The 24,016-nt window shown below is 37.3% G+C and overlaps 1 protein-coding gene and 1 long non-coding RNA gene across 2 annotated transcripts; both read left to right on the top strand.

Annotated features, from left to right (window-relative positions):
- Window positions 1-206: 206 nt before the first annotated feature.
- On the top strand, window positions 207-1,740 carry LOC116805795. The gene is made up of 3 exons (XR_004365394.1): window positions 207-639; window positions 1,248-1,435; window positions 1,506-1,740. It is a non-coding gene; the product is annotated as an uncharacterized LOC116805795 (long non-coding RNA).
- A 16,293-nt stretch (window positions 1,741-18,033) lies between these two features.
- LOC6567988 (centrosomal and chromosomal factor) lies at window positions 18,034-20,530 on the top strand. The gene has a single exon (XM_001994027.3). It carries the CDS (start codon window positions 18,309-18,311, stop codon window positions 20,019-20,021), a length of 1,713 nt encoding a protein of 570 aa, XP_001994063.1. The 5' UTR covers window positions 18,034-18,308; the 3' UTR covers window positions 20,022-20,530.
- Window positions 20,531-24,016: the final 3,486 nt, after the last annotated feature.

The raw sequence follows: 24,016 nt of genomic DNA, 5'->3' as shown, positions 1-24,016 counted from the left end.
AAAAAGTATTTTCACTTAATTGTTGTCTTTTAATCACAATTATCGGTTTGTTGTAATTTATATTACGCGTAGTAATCCCAGAAATATATTTAGTCTCTTTACTCATTTCAAATATTTCACTTATTTATATTTTTGCTAAAATTTGAAATTTCTTCCTTTTTGTGGGACAAGATTTCTGCAGAATTTTGTCAGCATTTGTTTTTACGCTATCTCAGCTGCAAGTTCTTGTGAATTTTTCGCATTTTCAAAAACATTTTCAGTGGAATTTTAATCGACTTCCCTCTTTGATCTCAGCCAGCAGAAGCGGGACTTTTATCATGGCCGTTGACTATGTCCAACTTCTAGGCTAAAAGCGTGCGCCTTGCTGCTGCCGTCGTTTTAGCCAATGAGCTGTTGCCATTACCTTTGCCTCGCATTTCATCTGTTGCCCAGGCTAATGGGCAATTGCCTTGACTTTGCGTTTCGTGGCAACACCAGTCGAAGAGTACCCGAATCGTTGAAGCCAAAATATCTATACAGGCGAAGCCAAAAACAGCAACAGAAATTAAAACTGAAACAGCAACAGAAACAAAATCTACAACCAAATTGCGAAATATTTGTGCAAATGAAAATACCGCATGGCAGACGGGCCCAGACAAGGTGTTTACACACATACTCGTGCACAGAATAAACATAGCCTCGTCCTGGCAACTTCTACTATATCTATTCTACAACTAAAAACTACATGAGAGAGGCAATTACCAAGTTGAACCAAAACGAAAGTTGGCAATGCCAAAAGGAAATGGCAAAAGGCAGAAATAGTACCTGCTCCACCTCCTAACTGCAAGAGAGTCCTGCAGTGTTGCCCAAAATAGCTTCGGCTACTGGCAAATAATGCAGAAAAAATCTATATTTTGAGTTTAATATAATGCTTAAATATGTTTACAAGTTTTCGCTGTTTTAGATATCCGATTTAAACAAAAGAATCAAAACTAAAGAATATATTTTTGACTCAAAGCGTTTCAAATCGCAGAAATTGTTAAGAATCATAAACCAATATCATATTCTTAGATTGAGTACGCTTTTTTAAGAATTACCAAACTTGTATTCAAATTTTTTAAATTGTATATTTTAATTTGATGATAGAATTCCAAATTTAAGTTCTTAGATTTTAGCATAAAAATCTCTGGAATCAGGAAATGCATTTTCTTTCAATATTTCTTTTACAATTTTTTTTTTAATGAATACATCTTCGATATTTTTTTTAGGCTTTAATTTTGTACATAGAATTAGAGTTTGAAAACGGCCAAGTTGGCAACACTGCTGCTGGAACACATAGGCGTTTCAAGTATTTGAACAGAAGGCAGAGAATTGAACATGACAGGGCAATACGGGCCAACGAAGCTATGGACACAGCCAGACGGGCGGACAGACACTGAAAACAGTCAGACAGTCGGTGAGTTACACATAAAAATTTATAGAATATTTACGTGGCTGCAATTTTGTTAGCTGCTGCTGCTTTTTAGGTGGACATGTCGAACGATGCGACGCAGCCAGTTGCCAAAATGTATAAAATTTTACGTTGCTCGGGCGCCGGCGGCTTATTTAAATGAACTTTTGGCCAGGTCCGAAGGGAATGCGCGTGTTTTTAAAGTGGATATTTTTTGGGCGAATTATTGCAGCTATGCTAAATTCCAACAAGTCACGAATGGAATTTAGATAGAATTTAGATTTAAATGCAAATAGATATGCGAGAGCAGATACACGAGTGCTTCAACTTTTGAAAACTCAACAAATCATTTTAATTACAAAATTTGAATAAAAATAATTAGATACAAAAGATTAATTAATGTTGATTATTTGCCCAGCAAAGTGTTCCGGATATCTGGCAATCAAATTAGTTGTTCCCACAAGATTTCATCTTTCAATCGTTATTTCCTATGACAATCATGTTATCTACCAGAAATTCCAACATATATAACACATTTCCTGATAACGTAAAGCAACATTTATTTTATATTTATAATTAGAAGGGAATTTTAAGAATTTTAAGGCACTTTAAATCGACATTTTTGCCCATTTGTCGAAAGCAAATTTTTTGGTAGTTAGACTGGCTAAAAATGCAGCAGCCTGGGAATGCAATGGCCACAGTCGGAGAATGGCAGGCAGTTAAATTTTAATTACATTTTATTATGAAAAGACGAAGCCCAGCAAAGTCGTTAAAGAATCAGCCAACTTTAGCTAACTTGGCTTCTGGTTGCTGGCTGTTGGCTGTTGGCGGTTGGCTGTTGGGTCTAACTTTTGAATTTAGCCTGGCCGCATATTTAATAAGATGTCGGCGACGTCAAAGTTGCCCTGCCAAGCTAAATAATAATACACACTCCAAATTAATATTAATTTCAGGCAAGCGGAAGGGCATAGCGGGGAACGGGGTTGGAGTTGTGAGAAAACAGTTGGAAAAGTTTAACTAGGTTGCAGGCAAATGGAAAATGTGGCCTGGCCGCAAACTAAGACAGCAATTTATTGTAAGATAACGCGGCTCACGAAGCGAGAGAGGGTTGGCGAGAGACGGAGAGAGGGAGAGAGAGAGAGACAGTTAGAGAGAATCAGAGGGTGGAATTGGAAGTCTTGCTAACAGGATACAGTTTTGGGCATGCCCCATTTAAAGCCAAAATTTATGGCACGTGGCGCTGGTTTGGAATTACAAAAGGGCGTTGTTGGCGACCCTAATGAAAAGCACAACCAGAGCGAAACCTGAACAAGGACAAGCCATGCCTAAAAGCAGAGCCGATTTGCGGGGGGATGGTGCGGGTGAATCGAGTGTAGCAACTTTAACTGCCTTTTGTATTTTTCAACTGACGCAGTTTCTGTAGAATATCATCTGATTTTTTTGGTGTGCACTTATCTTGTGGCTATCTCCCAGTGCAGCACCTCTACACTAACCATCCCCCACCCCCGCCACACACACACACACACACTTGGCGACGCTCTTTGTTCTTGCTGAGTCCACTGGCTTGTGGCATGTTTTCCAATTTCTTTGATTTCCGTTGCCGGCGGCGATCTGCAACAGCTGCCTTTGAAGCAGTAGAATAATTATATTCTAAAACAATAGCATGAAACAGGAGTCGGAAATAAATGGTCCCAAAGTAGCAACATTTTTAAATCAAATGAATCTAAGACTATTGTAATATATATTTTTAAAGTCTAGAAGAAGTTCGAAAATATCTATTCAAAATTCAATGAATTGAAAATTGATTTGTAAAGCTGAAAGTTTCCAAGCTATTTCTACACAAATATAAATGTATATGTAAAAATTGCATATCCAATTTTCAACACATTTATTTATTTTTATTTTTTCAAATTGAGATTTCGGAGTATTTGAGCTTCTTGAAGATCTGATTGATGAATTGTAAAGAGTTTTGCGTCATCAGATCCTTGATAATTGTATTGCCCCAACAATTTTGTCAATCTTCACAAATTTATATAAAATCTATCAGTTTCACTGTCATCCAGACACTAGACACAGTTCTCATCAAGCATTGTCGCATAAATATTCAATTAATTTTGTCTTTGAAATTTATAAAAAGGCAAATGTTAATTTATTTCATTAATCGATCAAAATAAGACAGTTTTTTACGCAGCTGTAAGAGGATTTTAGCTAGCCTTAATGCGATGGTTTTCTTGTCTACTTAATAAGTATATAAAAATAAGTGATTGCATGTGACTTGATGTGCTCCAGCATTCAATCTGCTCTTCAAATGGGTATTCAGTGGACTACTTCAATCAAATGCCAACTTCTTGGAGCGGATCGTCGCCTTCGCTGCTGAGCAACCGGATTTGGGAATCAGCGAGGCAGATAGGAGACGGCTAACCGAGGAGGTTCAACTTCGTTGAGGCCATCAATGTCGCATTGGACTTCACTACGCGCGCCAATCGCCTTATGCTGCAGTTGGCCAAGAAGATGCGTTGCCTGGAGACATATGTCCAGCTCAGAGCCATTGAGGTGTACGGCGGACAAGGTTCTGGCGCTGAGAGAGCAGCTGAGCAATTAATAGAAAGACGCTCAATAGAACGAAGAAGGTGAAAGGAATCGATTAAAAACCCAATTAAGAATTCGGGGCGGCTCGGACATTTTTCAAAGATTAGTAAAAATTTACATTTGTAATTGTATTCTAGTGAACTGCTTACCTCCGCTTAAGAATGATCAACAAATTACCCTAAAAATGTACAACAATTTGAAATTAGTTTTATAGCCAGAATCATCAACTTTATTAAACAAGTCAAACACAATCACAGCAAGTGATTTGCAAGTGCAAATAAAATCAACTCAATCATTGATTGCATTCTACTGGATCTGGAGGTCTGCAGTGATAAATACAAGCAATAGTTGGTCTTACACTGGAGAAAATAAACACTTAACCCCTTTCAAAGGTGCAAAAGTTATTAGCTGGGAAAGGTAGCATCTCCGAACCCATAAAGTATATACGTAATTGATCAGAACCAACAGCCGAGTCTAACTATGCTAATGCTGATGTAAATCTATCTATAAAATGCTATAAGAGCTTAAGACTTGGAATTTAGAACATAAGTTCTCGTATTTCACGAGCAGATCAATTTGATTGCATTAATGTCAGCAACTCGCCTCAATACGAATTGATTTCAGATAACAATTTTATAAAAATAGAAATTTGATATTGTAGAGATTTCAATCTTAATTACTGATTACTTTTCCACTTTCTCTCAGGTGATCATTAGTAAATTTCTATGACAACTCTAATCATTAGCAGAGTTGCCTGTGCCTGTGTCTCCTTGACAGTTTGCCAAACTGTCTTAAAGGAGAAACTCCATATTGGTGTATTGGTAAAAGAAGAAGAAAAGCCATTTTAACATTTTAACAGACATTTCATTTACATAGTCGTATATGCATGTTTTGTCTTTCTTTTGGACTCCTTTTTTTATTTTAGCTCTTCTTTTTTTGGCACTTTCCGTTAGCCAAGTTGCGTGTTATCAAACGATTTACAGCCCGCAAGTGCGACTGCATAATTTATCAATAAAAAAAAAAACAAAACAAGCAACAAGAAGAAGAAGACCAGTAACAGCAACAGCAACAACAACAGCAACAGCAACTGTGGATATAATGTACATAAAGCAACAGCCAGCAAAAAATGCTAATGAGCCTTTGCGTCTCGTCTCGCCTCGCCCCTTTCGGGTTTTCGCCTTGACTTGGCTCGCTCTTGCTGTGGTCTACTGTGGCCAACTGTCAGCATTAGCTCGAGGATGGTAAGGGGAATAGGGGACGGGAACGGGGAACGGGGAACGGGACAAGTAATTTCGTTTCGCTTGATTTTGAACGACTTCCTGGGCAACAAAGCCCGTCCCGTTTCGAGCTCAACCCCTGACCCAGCAATTAGCGACAGTTGCAGCATGGACATATTTTACTTCTTTTTTTATTTTCTGATTCTCTCTATCCCTCTCCCTCTGTCAGTCTATTTTTTCCATTTTGTGGTATTTGGTTTTTTGCCCTCGCTTCAATGCGTTTACCTCCCCTCTCTTCCCGCTCTTCCACATTTGCCACTAGTTTTGTTTTTTGTTTTTTTGTGTTTTTTTTTTTTAATGACAATTTGAGTTGTTCGTTTGTGTTTTTATCATTGCACCGGTTAATTTAGAAACTGTCGATTTTCATTTATTTGCTTCCGGTTTTTACGGTACGGCAACAGAGCGTGCCAGCTGCCCTGAACCCGCTCAGAAATAAGGGGTATTGCATAAGCAGTCTTTCACAACCAGATCGAATGTTCATAAATTAGATTAAAGCTTAAGTGTTCGTTCCTCTAACAATAATTAATTTCTTTGCATAATTAGGCAGTCAAATCACATTGTCGCATGGCTATTATAATAATGCTAATGCTCGAAGGTATCATAGAGTATTGGCCTTGTTGTCCGTCTGTCCGACAAAGTGTAGAAATTCGTGTGCAAAGTGCACTAGGTGGCTAGTAAATCGATAAGATCGATAATTGCAAATCGATAAACGAATATATATCACACAATTTGAAAGCTAGAATCAGTCTATTTGAAAGGTATATAGAAAGAAATCACAAAAAAAACACTTATCAGCTGGATTTACTTATGATATTAAAGTATTTCGCAGTCGGCAACGTTCTCACTTGTTTTACGCTGACAATTGTTTTAATGGAAGCATTACGCTTTTGGTAGTTGACTTAATTGATTTACAAATTATTCGAGCAATTATTGAGCTGGGCAATAATGGCGCATTATCTCTCTCTGCTCAACACAAGATTCGAGATAGTTCACAAATGCGTCAAAATAATCGGTTCGAAGAAGAAGAAGAAGCAAAAAAAGAATAATTATAATGCGCATTATCAACCGGTAAACCAGCACGAATAGAAATAGCAGATGAATGGCAACCCGATTCATCCAAAACTCACCCCATTTCATGGAATCCAGTTATGGTCCCAGCATTCGATAGTTCCCGGGTAATCACTTTTTTCTTCATTTTTTTGCCATTCTTTTTTTTTTGGTTTTCTTTTTTGTTATGCTGAAAATCGTAATTAATGCGTTTTTCCATTCACTGGCATTTGGGAATATTTTTTGCGCTGAGCGTGCAAAAATACGCAAAACAAAAAAACAAAAAACATAAACGAAGTCAGCAGCCCCTTGGGCCAAATAGGGCGTTGCAATGAACAATGTGCCACACTCACACACACACACACTCACACACACACACTCACACACACACACTTACATATGATGCGTCCAAACATCAGCTTTATCATTAAGCATCCAAAAGTTACTTTTATGCTTTATTTCCGTTTCGGCAAAAACGAGCACAAAATATACAACAACAAAAAAAAAAAAAACAAGGAATTTCTATATGTATGTAAAAAGCTTAAGGCTCGCTGGTTTTTAGCACTTGAGCCGCAATATCGCACTCAAGGGTTTAATTTATATAAGGGCATAAGGGTGGCTGGCTAGCAAGATAAATAGATGCAGGATATTACGGCCAGCTGCGTGTGGAAATTATCGCTGGCATTGCCGCCATTCGATTTATGTCTCAAGTGCCAAACGAGCAAAATGAGTTCAATTCGATTTTGGCCATCACTCTTGGAATTTGGGGGAGCGAAATGCGAATGAATGCCAATATCTGAGTTTTATATCTGCTGACTGCATTACTTACTAAAGCCTTTTCAAGATGCGAATACCCATTGATAAATTTCGCAATTGTGAACTATTGCAGGAGGGCTGAGCATTGGTTAGTGTGCCAGTGAAATTCGAACCGCCAGATAAAAGTTACTCTTCCGATTTCAAATCAACCAACAAACTGAATGTATATATATACTATAAATATATATATATATATTACTATAAATATAACACATACACTCAGAAAAGCTAATTTGCCTTATTAGTTAGAGAGTAATCATATTTTCTATTATTAAAAGTTGGTTTCTAAAAAAAATAATTTGAAAACAATTATTTTCTTATATTCAGAAATGATATATATAAACAGGAAAATGTTGCTTGCTTCCTCTTTGATTTTCTGATTTTTTTCTGAGTGTTCACGGCCATAACCAATATGCCACCCTCAGGTCAACTTGCACACGAAGCTTTCCACATCCATTAAATCCGTTTTGATTTCATCTTTAGTTCGACACATTGAAATTGGAAAATGTGTCAATCAAGGAAAAACTTTTCTTAAAAATATGTTTTTCGATTATCGCAACAAATGTGTATTATTTATCAAAATATAATCACAGAAGATTATGAACCCAATACACGTTAAAAGTACTATCGAAGGTATGCCAAAGATTACATACTTTTTTTCTCATTCAATATTTTAGAAATTTAACAGCAAAATTACAAAACACTCTGAAAATGTATAAAAAAATGTTGTTGAAAATATGAATTTTATCTACAATAAAAAGTAAGTATGAATATAGTATACAAATTCGACTTAATCGGCTGAACAGTATTTATATATAATACTATATAATACTTGGAAAAAATATGCAATCTCAAATCACATTCCGCATATTGAGTATAATTATTTATTTTTGTATTTTTAGTTTGCTTTTAAATGGGGAGGGATAAACATATATGTATTCCTCTCAACTTATAAAACAAAAAAACGAAATTTGCCAATTTGAGGGCAGCTAGAGAAATAAATATAGATCGTAGGTAGGTGTGGGGAGGGCGTAGGCAAATCCTATTGGACGCATGATTGATGACTGCAAATTCATTTCCGCCGGCGTGTTGAACATGAGTTCGGCAAACGGAAGAGGCTGGCGAGCAGCGAAGTGGAGGGATATGGAATATGGAACTGGAATTGAGCTTGGCTTGGGCTAGTAGTGCTCATAAAGATTTGTGTTTGCCCATTGGCTGGCACAACGGTGGCCTGGCGGACTTGGGCACACAGTGCCGTATCTTTTGTATCTTGTATCTTGTGCACACTTCCTGGAAATGTGGCTGGCAAACAAAAAGTATGTCGATATCTGCAGGTACAAAACAAAACAGAAACAAAAACAAAAACAAAAAAACACACACACACACACATACACACGCACAGGGCGAGTGTGTGCGAGCGTATCTATAAGCTGGAAATTACTGTAAATCAGCAAATCAGGTCATTAGATACATTAATCTCGACAGCTTGGACAATTTATGCTAAATTGTGGCATGACAGCCGCCGTTTCTGTTGTTGTTGCTGCTGTTGCTGTTGCTGCTGCAAAATGCAAACGCTGCTTGTTTCTCGCACAGCACCTTAATCCCTTTGCATACGTGCCCAGTGTACATGTGTGTGTGTGTGTGTGTGTGTGTGTGTGTGTGTGTGTGTGTGTGTACTTGCGCCCTCGGGGCAGGTGCGACCCTTATAACGAGCAGGCGGCCAAGCAATTTATATAAAATATTGCGCCCGCACCAGCAACATGGCCACTAAATAACGCACTCAACACATAAAATAAAAGAAAGAAGATGAAGAAAAAAGGGAACACTTAATGCCCCCTTCATGTTATTTGCCATTTGCCCCATTTCGGTGTCCAAAGTGCAAGTGACAGTTTAGCTTCTGTGTTTATTTATATCGCCCTTATTTTTCAACTGCAACCGGCAACTGTAGCCAAAATTGCATTGCATCAAGCTAAAAAACATCAACTGAATTGGAAAGTGTTTAACTTATTTATTTCTTTTATTTATAAATAAACATATAATAATATGGCTTATACGTTGAATACTAAATGCGCTTTAAATAACGCTAATAAATTTGCTAAAAATATATTTGAAAATAACAGTCAACAGTGCACTACATTAATTATCCAGCTAAGAAGTGTCGGTGAAATAGAACTCAATAAAAAAAGAAAAAGATACTCATTCATTTAAGATACATAAATATGGCAAATACATTTGTTATTAAATTATATTTTTGGAAAATAATTCTGTGTAGATAGCTAAAAGTAATTTTGAAATGTATTTATTTTTATAACTTTTTTCTGGAAAATACTTTATGATGCAAATCGTTTATGCAAATAATATATAAAGAGTATATTAATGAATCAAAGACTTATTTTGGGCTATTCGTAGATTGATTCAGTTTATTCAGGTTTTGAATTAATTGTAATTAATTAACTTAGTATTTATTTGAAATATTCACAAATAATATAATCGAGTAAAAACTTTTCAAAAATGTACAGATCGAAAAGAACCACAAATCAAAAATATATATTCATAGTTTATACTGGAATGAACAGCATTTTATAAAGTTCCTCCTCATTCTTTTATTATCTCTCTCTTGGTGTAGTATTTAATAGCTATATTTATATATATTTTAGACTCAACAATTGAATTAAAATTCGGAATTTGGTTTTGGAATGCATTTCACTAATGACCTATGACTGTCAACTTTGAGGACATCTTAAATGCAATGAGAATCTCGCTTGAAGAATATATATTTGAAGTGAAATACATATGTAATACTCTAACATAATCAAAGTGTATAGAAAGTGTCTGCTAATTGGGCTCGTGCGTTGCGACTTGAAGGCCAAAAGGCCGACAGCATTTTGTTGCCTGCTTTATTTCTTTCTGTAGAATTTCGTAATTGTTGTAAAATACAGGCAAGATTATGGCAATTGCTGTTGACTGTCGATGAGTAACTGAGTAACTGAGGAACTGAGTATCCGACCTTGTCTGTCTGCCCGGGAACACTGTTATTATTTTGAAATTATTCTAAATATATGCGCTGGGCTTTTATTCCATCTTTATGATAGCCAGCAGGTCTCTGCGATGACTCTTCTTTGATTATTATTATTATAATTATTATTGTGGAAGTGGATGAGTCTTTAAAAATGTTAATTGAATAAGAAGTCTATAAATGAGAACAAGTTAGACTGATCTCGTAGTGGCTAAATCTGCTCGCTTGTTGATCCTGATTATGAATATATATATATACACTTAATGTCATCGTAGATGCTTCCCTCTGCCTGTTACATACTCCTGCACATATATAGAAATATATATATATATATATATATATATATCTTTTCCTTAAACTCATGATTAATGTTTCATTCAATACAGGATATATTATCTTTATCTTCTTTTTGCACACAATAATTATTTGGATATAAACAAAATTCTTCAAATACCGCAAGCAATAACCATAATTTCGTGTCAGGGTCGCTTTTTGCAGAGTGAGAAAGAGAGCGAGAGAGAGAGAGAGAGAGAGAGACAGATATATATAAAGCTGAACCCCAGACGACATTCCGAGAGCCAAGCGGGCAACGGTTTGTTCTCAAAAGTATTTCAACGGAATCCATTTAATAGCATTTGCAATAAAAATGGGAAAAAAATAAATGTATAAAAGCAAAAAACAAAGAACCAAAAACAAATGCGAGCCAAGCTAACCACACACATTTAAAAAATATGCCGGACAGTTATGCAGCATTATAACTGCAATTTCTCGTCTGTTTTTGTTATACACTTTTTGAAATGCAGCGGGTATAATGACTTTGTTGTCAAGTTTCCAACCAGCCTTTTATATAGATAAATAAAATTGTGTCACAAATTCAGAAGCAAATATTGAAATTGTTTGATCGGATTACGATATAAATGTCATAGGAATAATCGTTCGAAAGTTGAGTTGAATGTAGATTTCTGATTGAAAATAACAATTTGTAATCAATATAATATGCGAGTAATAAACTAACCATAAATGTACAGAACTGAAAAATCCTTGAATGGATAATATATATTTGGAGACTGAATCAGTTATTTCTGGAATAAATTCAATTTAATTATTTAATTTATTATTTATTTTAAATATTTAAAGAAGAATTTAAGCAAGTAATATATGCGAGTAAAATCTTTTAAATAATGTACAGAACTAAAAAACCAACCATATATTAAGAATATATATTCATAGATGAAATCAGTTCTGGAATGAATTTAATATTGCTAAAATTTTCCATTCAGCAGTAAAAAATTATTGAATAAAGAATCATAATTTAACTTTGGAATGCATTTATCTCCCTAAAAGGGTATGTAATATTCGGCGTGCCAAAACCTTTTTGTTTAATTATTTGATTGCTCCGTCGAAGGTTACTTTAATTATGCATTTGACAGCTGACACTGGAAAAAGAGAAATAATAAAAAAAAAAGGAAGGGAGAAAAGTCCTTCGCTATATAAGTTTCGGGAGCTAAATAGCTCGCATGCCTGACAATTAGTTGCATAATTTGAAGTTCGAAACACACACACACACACACAACAACAACAACAACAACAAATAAAAAAGGAAGCGACTTGAAATAACTGAAATTGTTGTTAACTCGTTTTGGGACTCGAAGGCTTGGCGAACGCTGTGCGAATACAATGTAAATGAATAATTCCCGATGGGCCTGTGGGGGCTATTAAAAAGATGCCAATGTGTGCCCAGCAATCAGCAAAGCGGACAACACCAACAACAAAAACAATAACAACAACAACAACAACTAAAATGGCCATGATGAATCAGTAAGGAACTGTCGGAGCTGGGAAAGGAAAATGTATACAGTAAATACAGCATACAGCATACAGCATACAATAATACATTATAGGCAAGGTAAGGTAAGGTAAAGAACGACTTCTGCGAAGCCCACACCAAGATACAAAGATACATTTTTAAAATGTTAAATTGATGCAGGCAACAGCAAGCGGCAAGCAGCATGCAGCATGCAGCATGCAGCAAGCAGCAGCAGGCATCAGACTGCCAACAACTGGCAACAACTGGAAGGCAACTTTGCCGCACTAACCATAAAAAGGTATTTAGCAATTTAGATGCATTCGATGTCGTGTCCGAGACGGACGCGATCTCCAACTGGAGTGGACTGCTCTTCCAAGACAGGTCTCTCTCTCTCTCTCAGCAACATTGTTGCTGTTTAGTTTTTTTGTTTTGTTTTTGTTGCCGGAGTATCGCACGCTTCGATCTCGTCTGCTGATTGCGCAGCTGGAGGGGATGAGCGGATTGTCTTTCCCTCTTTGCCAGTGTGTGTGTGTGTGTGTGAGTGTGTCTGTCTGTGTGTGAGTGCCTTGAAAAATGAATTGCTTAGCGCTCGCTCGCCCAAATAGTCCATGGCATAAATTCCGAATGGGAAACGCATCAATCAACGGTTTTAGTTCAAGCTGCAAACAGAGAGTAGTCTAAGACAGACAGACACACACACAGACAGACAGAGGCAGAGACAGAGACAGTGGGAGTGAGAGGGATAGCAAAGATTCACATGCATTATGCAATTGGTACAAATGTACCAAAAGCTTGGTACACACTTAATTTGGTACACTTGTTCAATGTTTTTTTATGCCTAAAATTTAGGAGTAATTCTAATTTCAAACTTATTTGCAAAACAATAGATGAAAAATGTATAATATTTTATGTGGAACAATTTTAGAGAGAAAATTGAAACATTTATAAATGGAACTTTTGAAGTGAAGTTGATCATTTCTGGATTAGGAAGTAATTCTAATTTCAAGCTTGTTTTCGAATTTCAATTAATTATTTTTATGCAGCAATTTTAAACTATGTAAAAATTTGAGTTTTGAAGTGAAGTTTCTAATTTATTAATAGTTTTTCAAGCAGCTTTTCTTTATGATAAATCAATGAAAATTAATTACCCATTAAATTATAAAAATAAAAATAGATTGAAATGCAACAATTAAAATGGTATAAAAGTACTTTCTTTGCGGAAATTATATTTTCTTCTTTACAGTTGCAAGCGTGAGGGAGATTAGCTCTCTTTCTCCCTCTCTCTCCCTCTCTCTTTCTCTCTTAAATATTGTGAAAGCTTTGTTGGCAGGCAAACTAAGGAGCGGAACTCTGGGAATTGGAATGGGTATTCCAGGAGAGATAGAGAGATAGATAGAGAGGGAGGAAGCGGGAAGTGTTTGACGGGGCTCGTGATGATATTGCTGGAAAGATTAGACGAGCAGCAATGGCAGCCAAAAATTAAATAAGAAAAGATAACAAGCTAGGCATGCTCGCTTGTCCCAAGAATACGTGGAACGGCAACCAAACAACAAACAACAACAACGACAACAAACAACAACAGCAACAACTGAAAGCGGCGAGTCGAGAACAAATAGGCGAGTCGTCGGCTTTGGCCATGGCAAGCGGATTAGCTTACCTGGCCTCAGTGGGTTAGCGGTACGAAGAGCGGAGAGGAGGTATTAAACTGTGACGACGACATCGACGTCGACGCCGACGTCGACTGAGCCGCTCCCCTTGTGTGTGAGTGCCAGCTAAAAATTTACGATTTTAGCACAGATTGTAAAGTAAATTTTCCTGTTTTTATTTCGAATTAACAAGCAGGCGGCGCAGGCAAACAAAGCGACAGAAAGAGAGAGAGAGAAGAGAGAGCGAGAGAGAAAAGAAGAACAGAAACATTGTGAAAATAAAAAACGAAAGTTTTATGCATTTTTGTTTTGTCTTTTCTTCGCATTTTTTACATACATATTAATATATATATGTATATGTATTCCCAGTAGCCATCAGAAATGAATGAAAAAGGATATCATAAAATAGTGCAAATGTATGTGACGAGCAGAGGCTAAATATTTGACAACTTATAAGGTATATACTCGAAGGATTAAAATGACAAATATGTATTTACATATACATCTAAGTTTTGGTTTCATTCTACACTGGATACACTGGATAAAAATTATTATTTTTTATTTATTGTAATATATATTCTAATTTTAATAGTTGAAATAATAAAAGCCACCTTTTTTCGATGTCCTTCTATCGTTTTAAGATTAAAAAAGCTACTGAGATATTATTAAACTGTTGCTTCGTGTCCCTGTTATTGTCATACTTTTACTCAATAAATAAGATACGATAATAAATACACTTTTTTCTTGTTCCATTTGTTAGGGTATCTTTTAGTTGAGCACTCTTGTCTGGTTGTTGTTGTTGTTTTGTGTTTGGTTCTCCAGAATGCGGATTACAGGAAGCCCATGGATCGAACCGGTTGCTGGTTCTTTCAACTCCACTAAACTGAGTCGAGAGCCGAGTTCTGAACTGGTCGGTTACTTAATAATGCAAACAGGTTTCGGTCTCTCATCTAAGGATGTGAGATGTCCATCTGTCTGTCTGTCCGTCCATCTGTCTCTGGCGGGAATTGCGAGAAGTAGAAGGGCAAACGACTTAAGTTATGGATATTGATGAGATGTGCCGATGACGATGAGCCTGCTGATAATGATGATGATGATGATGATGATGATGATATGGTGACTGCCTTGAATCGAACTAGCTTTTTATCAAGGCGATGACAAGGCGCGATTAGAATGGACACAGGAAATCTAAAAGAAAAGACAGAAAGAGAGAGGGAGAATGTCAGATTAAAATTATGGGTTCAAAAAGGAACCACTCACAAATGGAACAGTATTGGGTTTCCTTCGGTTTCCTTGCATAATAAGTACATGCAAGAAGTTGTTCATTGTTCGAGTCGTGATAATCTCATCATGATAACGAACAATAGTCTCAAGGTAAATGCACACATAGATGAAAATATACGATAATTATATAAAAATACATGGAATTAAAATATACACAACAAATGTACATAAAATTAAACTAATTATACACATATAAAAAATAAGAATGTGACATTTTCAATGAGTATTTAAATAAATAAGTGTAGCCACTGCACTTATTATTTTAACCATAGCTGTATATAAAAAGAGCTTTTTCTTACTGTCCCCACACACACACACACACACACACACACACATGTAGTAATCACTCTGCTTATGAGTTAGAGCATTTAGTAAAAGAAATGCACTTACACATACATACACACACACGCACTCACTTTGCCTTCGTGTTCATTCTGTACACAAAGCGCCTAAGCTAATTACCGTTGATTCAATTTGCCCATAGCTCATTTTCTTTAGCAATTTCCTGTTTCTCTTTGTTGCTTGTACCTTGCGGTCTCTTCTCCTCTTCGTGTCGTGTCCATTCCGTTTCGTTCCGTTCCGTCCCGCGTACCTATTTCTTTAATTTGAGCAGTTTGGTAATTTAAAAATTGGAGCCCCCCATAATCAACTGTAATGCGGCCGACTCAACGCTGAGCACGCAAACAGCAAGCAGCGAGCACCAACAACAACAACAGCTACAAAGCAAAACATATGCTTCAACAACAACAACAGTAATGGGCACGCCACAAAGCTTCACTCACAGACACAAAACCAGACAGTCACACACACACACACATACATAGACACTATCGATACACGACACAGACACACCTCCCCATTTGCGAATAGTACTCGCTGCTAGCTGGTCGTAAATTATTTGCCGACTTTGTATGTGACGGAAACAGCTGATTTGTTATCAACGGCGCTGAATATTCACAGAAGATGAGAGAGAGAGCGGGAGAGCGCTAGTGAGAGAGCAGCATGCTCTTCATGTGCTGAATTCTCACGCTCAGCGGCAGCCAACAACAACAGAAGAAGAAGCAAATAATAAAAACAACACATCGACGACGGCGGCGACGCCAACATCGGCTGCTGCTATGGCAACGACCTTCCTTATTTATTACAATGTGTGTAATCGTCTTCTCTATGTGTGTGTGTGCGCTTGTGTGTGTACTGTGTCTGCTCTGCTTGCTTGGGACTTATGTGTAAGAGAGAGAACGATATAGACAGAGAGGGGGCTGAGGGGGATAGCGGCAGGCGCTGACTTAAATTGCTTAGTTTTTAGTGCAGAAATGTCTGCAGCATTTAAGTTTAATGCTGGCTCGTTAGTGTTCGTGCTGCCGCCGCTGCTGCTGCGCTGCTGCTGCTGTCGTCGCTTCTTATGCTTTGCTTTGGGTTTTGCCTGCTTTGTTAGAGCGAGATGGGGCTATAATCTCTGTTTTTTTTTGTGTGCACTGAAAATGTTTGTGCTCATTGCGCAGTTTCCGTGTGGCTTAGTTTGAATTTTATTTGAGTTGTTGTTGTAACAGGCTGTTTTTTTTTTCGTTTTTGGTTTCTTTGCGGATTTTATTTTAGTGCCGCACCTTTGTGCATAAATGTGTGTGTGAGAGAGATGGCAGCTGTAAAAGCTTAGAAATGAATTTTTACTGGAATTAAGAAGTGGCAAATGCGGAATACGAATGAGCAATGGAAAGGAAAACTTGCAAACTAAATATGTAAATATATTTTGTGTAAATAAGAATAATGTCAAATTATTATATATTTATTTGGAATGTTTAAATATGTTATTGATAGTAAGATGTATATTTTGTAAATTGTAAACAGAATAAAATAATAAATAATTAATTTCAATAGCAATTGCATTTTATATTTACGACTGCGTTTTCAAGTACGGTTCTTAAAAGCTGGCCAAAAGAACCGTTTGATCAAAGTGGTGCATAAAACCGAAACTGCGCAGAGAAGGGGAGGCCATAAAAGAAATCATCAAAATTAAAGCAGGGCAACACTTAAAACGCACGCTCAAAAGAGAGCGAGAACGCGAGCAGTGAGCAAAGAAATATGATTACAAAATAAAAAGGCAGCAGCAGCAGCAGCGACGGCAGCGGCAGCGGCGTCGCTCTCTCTGGCGCAAACAATGAAAGCAGTTGTAAAGATGGCCGCCATGGCTATTATATGGCTGAATTTGTAAATGACACCAACACCTATGCAACACGCCAGAGAGAGAAAGAGCGAGCTGCCATGTGTTTCGGTTTCAGGCACTGAATGCAATTGGCTTAAGCGTTTGCAGCAACAATAACAAAGCATGTGTGTTCTGCTGAATAAGCGTCGACGTCACGGCCCAGTCGGCAAATCAGCTGTGCGGCTGTTTCAATAAAACAGCAGGTAAAACGCTGCTAGCCAGAAAAAAGGGCCACGCCATGAAAAACAGTCGCCTGAGAGAGCTTGACGCGTGCGGACGACGAATGTGAGACGCAGTGGAATTCCTACAATATTCACAGCAAATACTTGAAAAAAACTTACATAGCAGCAGCAGCTATAATCTAAACAGTTGCTGAGCATAATTCACATAATCAAAACTGTGTTAAAAAATAAAACAGAGACAAAAAAATCGATGCACAGCAAAAGTAAAAAAACAACAAACGTCTTTTAACATTGAACGTTGGCGTCGCGTAACAGCTGTTATTGCTCTCGCTCTCACACTCTCTCTCGAGCTCTGTTTCGATTCAGCACAATTCAGCGGCACGCGCTCTCTTTGCCAGCTGAATGTTGAAATATTACTGAAAAAATTGACAACATCTTAAAGGCTGTTTCATTTCGCTAGCGCTGCTCAACGTGAACGGACGTGTCGGAGCAATTGTTCTCTCTGCCTGTCGTCGGCAAACAAGACAAGAAAAAAACAGAATAAATAAAAATAAAATAAATTACACAAGACTGAAACCAACAAGCAGCTAAAATAGTTACAAAAAAAAAAAAAACAAAAGAAAAAACCAAGACTGATTAACCAATTACAATAAATGCAAAACAATTTGAATTACGGGTGCGAAAAGCAAAAAAAAATCAAAAATTAACCGCAAGCAGCAGCAGCCAGCAGCATATGGATTAAGGTTCCTCACACACACACACACACACAAACACACACACATACACAGAAACGGATTAAGCACAGCTTTAACTACAGTTAAAAGCTCTCATTTGGATTACCAGTGTTTCAATTGCAGCATGTGCAAAAGTCAAAAGTGAAGTGTCAAAAAGAAGAATAAGAAAACGAGGAAAAGCTCTGAAAATGAAATGCTAAAGTGAAAAGCAAAGCGATAAAAATATCTATAATTAATTAATTATTGTTAGAAATTAAAAAGGCTAACCGGCAACAACAAAAATGACGATGGCTGCATGTTATGCCAATTATGACATGTCCACCATGTCTTCGCTCTCGCTCTCGCACAGCATGCAACAGCAGCAGCAGCAACAACAACAGTTGCAGCAGCAGCAACAACAGCAGCAGCAGCAACAACAGCAGCAGCAGCAACACATGTATCATGCTGCTGTTGCGGCACAACAGCAACAATTGCTACAACGCCATCAACAACAACAACAGCAGCAACAACAAATACCCGCCAACAATAATAAAATTGCAGCCAGCAATCACCGACAGAGCAGTGTTGCCAGTCGCAATGCAAGCAGCGCTGCCAACAGCAGCAGCAGCAACAACAACAGCATTGCCAACAACAATAACAGCAACAATAACAGTTCTGTTAGCAGCAATAACAGCTCTGCAAGCAACAACAACAACAGCAACAGCATTGCCAACAGCAACAAGGACTACAGCATTCCATTGCACGTCGACTGCAGCGTGGAATACGAGCTGCCCAACCAGCCAAAGCCGCCCGCCGGGCAGCGAGTGGAGCCGCTGCTGATGATTCACCCCTGTTATTTTCGCAAAATGGAGTCGCAGCGACGCAGTCCGTTTGTCAACAATATGCAGGCGACGGCGGCGACAAATGTGCAGCGCAGCAGCAGCGGCGTGAGCAGCGCGACAGCAGCAGCAGCAGCGGCGGCAGCAGCAGCAGCAACTGTTGTGGCAGCCACAACAAATGCCAATGTAGCCAGCAATGCGAGCAGCAGCAACAGCAGCGCAGCAGCAGCAGCAGTTGCAGCAGCAGCAGCGCGACGCAAAACACAACAACAACTGCAACAACACCAGCAACAGCAGCAGCGACAGGCAGCGGCGTATCAGCAGCAGCTGCGTCAGCAGCAGCAGCAGCAGCAAATGTCACAAATGTCGCAGCAGGCGTTGTATCCAGTGCAACAACAACAACAGCAACAGTTGCAGCAACAACAGCAACGCCAGCAGCAGCAGCAACAACAACAACAGCATCGCAACAACCAAAGTCGTCAAAGCCAAAGTCATGCAGCAGCAGCAGCAGCGACGTCGACGTCGGAATGGGAACAGCTGCAACAACAACAGCAACAACACCTGCAACACCAACAACACCAACATCAGCAACACCAACAACACCAGCAGCAACACCATCAACAACACTTGCAACATGCCGCCTCACTTTACACAGCCAAAAGCAGCAGCAGCAACAACAACAATAACAACAACATTTCTGCCTCTGCCTCTGCCAGCTACGTGAGCAGCGCTGCTGCGTTGGCGCCCTGGAATGCAGCGGCGCAACAGTCGGCGGCCGCAGCGGCAGCGACGGCGGCAGCGCTGCTCATCGATCGTTCACCAATGGCAACAGTTCCTAGCAATTATCAGGCCGGTCCTGAGGCCACAACAACAACAGCAACAATTGCTGCCGCTGCTGCTGCTGCTGCTGCAACAACAACAAATGGCGGCGGCGGCAGCGACAAGTTGAGCGGCAAATATCGGCAATATTTGCGAACGCAGCAGCAGCAGCAGCGCATGCATCCCTATGCAGCAGCAGCAGCAGCGGCCGCAGCAGCAGCAGCAGCATCCCTCGCTGCGAATTTAACGCCAGCAGCGGCGGCTTTTGTTCCTTATGGAGCGACGGCGGCTGCGACGTCGGTGACGGGGGCAGCGGCAGCGCCAACATTCCAGCAAATTTCCTGCTACAATGTGTGATCCAACAACAACAACAACAGCAACCACAACAACAAGAATAACAACAGCAAAAGGCAACAGCAAACTGAGAGCAGCAGCAAACAACAACAACAAAAACTGAGACAGACGCTTACCAAGTAAACGTCAATGAAAACAACCAACAACAACTGCAAAAAGAAAAGCTTTTTCCTTTTTTTAGTAAACAAAAAAAAAAAAAACAAAATTGTTAAATGTTCTGTTATAGTTTTCATATTTTAGTTTTCAAAGCGCTTGCAAAATGAAAAACAAAACGTGCATTTTTTTTTGTATGACAAAAAATAGCGCAAAAGAAAGTAAGAAATGTTAAGAAGAAGAAAAGCTCCTTTTTGTGTGCAGTGCTTAAAAGCTAAAACTAACGGCACGCTTCCAATCGAAGCCTATTTGTAATTAAGATCGAAAAATCAAAACGAATAGCAAAGAAAAAGAAGAAAAATACAACACACAAAATTGCAAATTGTGATAAACTCGAAAATAATTTGTTAACAAAAAAAAAAAAATAAGCGAAAACAAAAAATAAGAACTGCAGTTTTTAAGTTGAAAATATGTCATACAAAGAAGAAGAGGAAAGAGGAAAAAAGTGTTTCGTTTTTTGTTTGATTTTTAGCAAGCGCTGTTCAAAATTTGTTTGTAATTTCCAATTTGAAACTAGCTGCGAAAGATTGTTGCCAAAAAAAAAAAAACAAAAACAAAAAATGAATAAAACAAAGCCCAAGAGAAGAATAATTGAAATTTAGTTTTCATTTAAGTAATTTGTAGTAATTCGATAAACAAACAATACAAAAACAAAAACAAAAAACATAAACATATAAAAACAAAAACAAAACAAACAACAAAAAAATGCAAACTATTGTAGTGATATTTGTTATAAAATAATTTTAGTAATTAATTTAATTTAAATTAAATAAACAACAACAACAAAACCACAATTGCGTGTCAACCAACAACAACAACAACAGCAGCAACAGCAACAACAACAACAATAATAACAAGTAAATGAAAATGCTAAAAAACTAAAACATATGCTTATTTAATTATTATTAATGAATCCAAGCTCTAGAACGAAAAAATCAAAGCAAAAATATATATTACAAAAAATCTCTAAAAAGGACGAAACAGAATTGTTACTGATACAAAAAAAAAATACGAAGAAAATAATAAAAAAAACAAAAATACATATATACAAAAAAAAAAATTACACAAACCACACCATAAAAATGAAAATAAAATTTATTCCAAATTATGCGACGTAATTTGATGCAAGAATATGCGAAATGATATATAAATGAAACAAAAATATGCGAAAATCTAGCAAATTGTGTTTTTTTTAATTCGAAATCCGAAAGGAGAATTTTGATTTTGTTCACCGTCGGCATTTTGCTTGTGGATTACTTTTATTTTGGTTTTTTTTTCAGGTTGTCGCTTTTGTTGTTGTTTTATGTTTTACTTTAGTTTTGCTTTAATTCGATTTCTTGCTCGCTTTTTGGTGTCAGCGTCGGCGTCGCCTCCTCAAAGCCCCCTCCCCCATGCCAGTCACTGTGATTGATTGTTGTCATTGATGGAAGACTTTTGCAGACACACACAGAGGCACACACACACACACAGAGATGACAGTGGTCGAAAAAAGTAGGGAGGTCGCTGTCAAAGTCGTTGCTTGTGGGAAAGAAAGAATGATAAAAAAAAAATAAATAAAAGAAATCAGCCCACATACAAAATGGTCGCTTTATGTTTTACAGTTTACTTGGAATGCATGGGCGTTGTGTTTTTTTTTTTTAATTTTTATAGTGGTGTGCTAAAGTCAGAAAACATATAATAATTCTATGAAATTCGAAAAATGCCATAGATTAATGTCAGATCATAGCTGGTCCAATTTCAGAAAGTTTTATTGCTTTTTAATAAATTAATTTCAGTCAAAGATTGCCCAACACTTTAGATAATGACAAGAAAAATATGCACATCACTCTAAATTGTATATATTCAATTTCTTAAGTGATCCCTGTGATAAGTTATATCATTTAATTAATTTCAGCCTAAAGATTTCATATTCAATTTCTAAAAAAAAAGCTAAACTGATAATGAATTTTCAACAAAATTTGAAAACTTGATTCGAGTGCATTTTGATATGTTTTTCCATTATCTGATTGTTAACTCAAGTTTCATAGGAAATCCGGCTGGCAAACATTTCAATATCTGTTTTTTTGTGTGTTTTATTATTGCAACGGAATTAATTGTGAATAAAATGAAGCAGAAAATGACATCCGTTTGCCATTGACAGAAACTGAAGCTCATTTAGCCATTTGATTTGTGACTAATACTCGTTTGAATCCGCTTTGATTCACATTGATTCACTTTTGGTCTGCCCTGAATCTGAAACGAGTCAAAGACAAGAAAACGACGAGGAGAACAGGAATTGGAAGGCGAACGCGGATTAATATATCTTCCATATATGTAGCTAAATATATATATATATATATATATATATATATATATATATATCAAAATCAACTTTTGCTAATAAATATACAACTCTGCTCGGCAGTTGTCACTCTGAAAATAAGTCCAAATATTTTTATAATTTACGTCAATTTTAAATTGGAAAATATACAATTTTCAACTAATTCTAAATTCTGTTTTACGTTTAAATATAGAAAAATTTTTCACAAATACAAATTTTCTCAATTACAAAAAATAACTTTACTAATAAAACACCAATAAATCACATTTTCTGAGCGATCACTGTAATAAACACACACACACACATACAAACACACTCAGCAAATCTTGTTTAGCTGTGACGGGAGAAAATAGTCGTTCGGTTTGTATGCTGATTTAGGTCTGTGAAATGATTGCAAACTATTCATTTATTCAGTTCATCAATCACACACGCACACACACTCATTTAAGTGGGGTGGGCAACAATAGATTGCAATTGCAATTGGCAGTAATTTAAATTCACTGCAATCGCTTAAAAACATGGAAACGATAAATAATTGTTTTTTTTTTGTGTTTTGTGCGCACGAAATCAGCTGTTGCCCACTGTTTGTAATACTCCCCATACCACCGCCGCTTTCCAGTCATTCCCATTGAATAGGCGAGGTCGTTGTCGTCACAATTCTATTCACATGCATAAGTGGAGGATGCCTGTATGTGTGTGTGTGTGTTGGCAAGCAGGTGCTTGAGCTTTAACTGGAATGGCATGAAACAAAAGCTGCACTTTATTGGATTGTTGATCGTATGTAGTTTTTTTTCCCCTTCTTCAGAGATAATGGGCTCCGGCTCTTCAAGTGCTGCACTTGAAAAATTCAAGTGTTCGTTTAGTTTTTGTGTTTTGTTTTTGTTGATTTCAATTTTAATTTTTATTTTCAGAATAGAAATGAGCTAAACGTTGAAGTGGCCTGCGTTGCTAAAAAAGAGTATTATTTTATTTTTATTTATTTTGTTTTTTGGGCATGTGAGTCAGGGCAGTGTAGTTTATTAGTAGAACGCACCCAAAGTTTGTTTATAGTGCATTTGTTTAAACAGAAGTTAGCTGACAATAGAAGCCTTCTTTTTATTACCTGGCGATAAACAAACAAAAAGGGACATTAAACGCAACATTTCTTGTGCAAAGACTTTAAATGTTTTATTTACAGTGTACAATTATTTTCTCCCTTACTCGCCCTCTCTCTCTTTCTCCCACTGCATTTAGAAGTTTCGGAATTCCAATGAATTTGCTTAACCTTTGCGCATGCCTTTCCCCCTTTCGCACACCCCTCCCAGCAAGTAGCTGGTGCCATTTAAAAGTCATCAACAGAGATAAATAAACTCAATAATGGGCCAAGCGAAATACACATAAAAGCTCAAACAAAACAAAACGCATGCAAATACAACGGAACCCGAAAGCACACACACACACACGTACATACACTTAACGTACACAGAAATGATTAGTTATTTTTAAAATTCAAGCTGAAAATGCAAACAGAAAGAAAAATTGTTCA

The sequence above is a fragment of the Drosophila grimshawi genome, unplaced genomic scaffold, assembly GCF_018153295.1.
Source record: "Drosophila grimshawi isolate 15287-2541.00 unplaced genomic scaffold, ASM1815329v1 contig_311, whole genome shotgun sequence".
In the NCBI taxonomy this organism is placed as follows: Eukaryota; Metazoa; Arthropoda; class Insecta; order Diptera; family Drosophilidae; genus Drosophila; species Drosophila grimshawi.
The sequence above is the reverse complement of the archived record's forward strand: the minus strand, read 5'-3'. Positions and strand labels throughout refer to the sequence as shown.

Bases quoted from the DNA above. Each gene is read 5' to 3' on its own strand.
- LOC6567988 (XM_001994027.3), top strand. From the start codon at position 18,309: ATGACGATGGCTGCATGTTATGCCAATTATGACATGTCCACCATGTCT.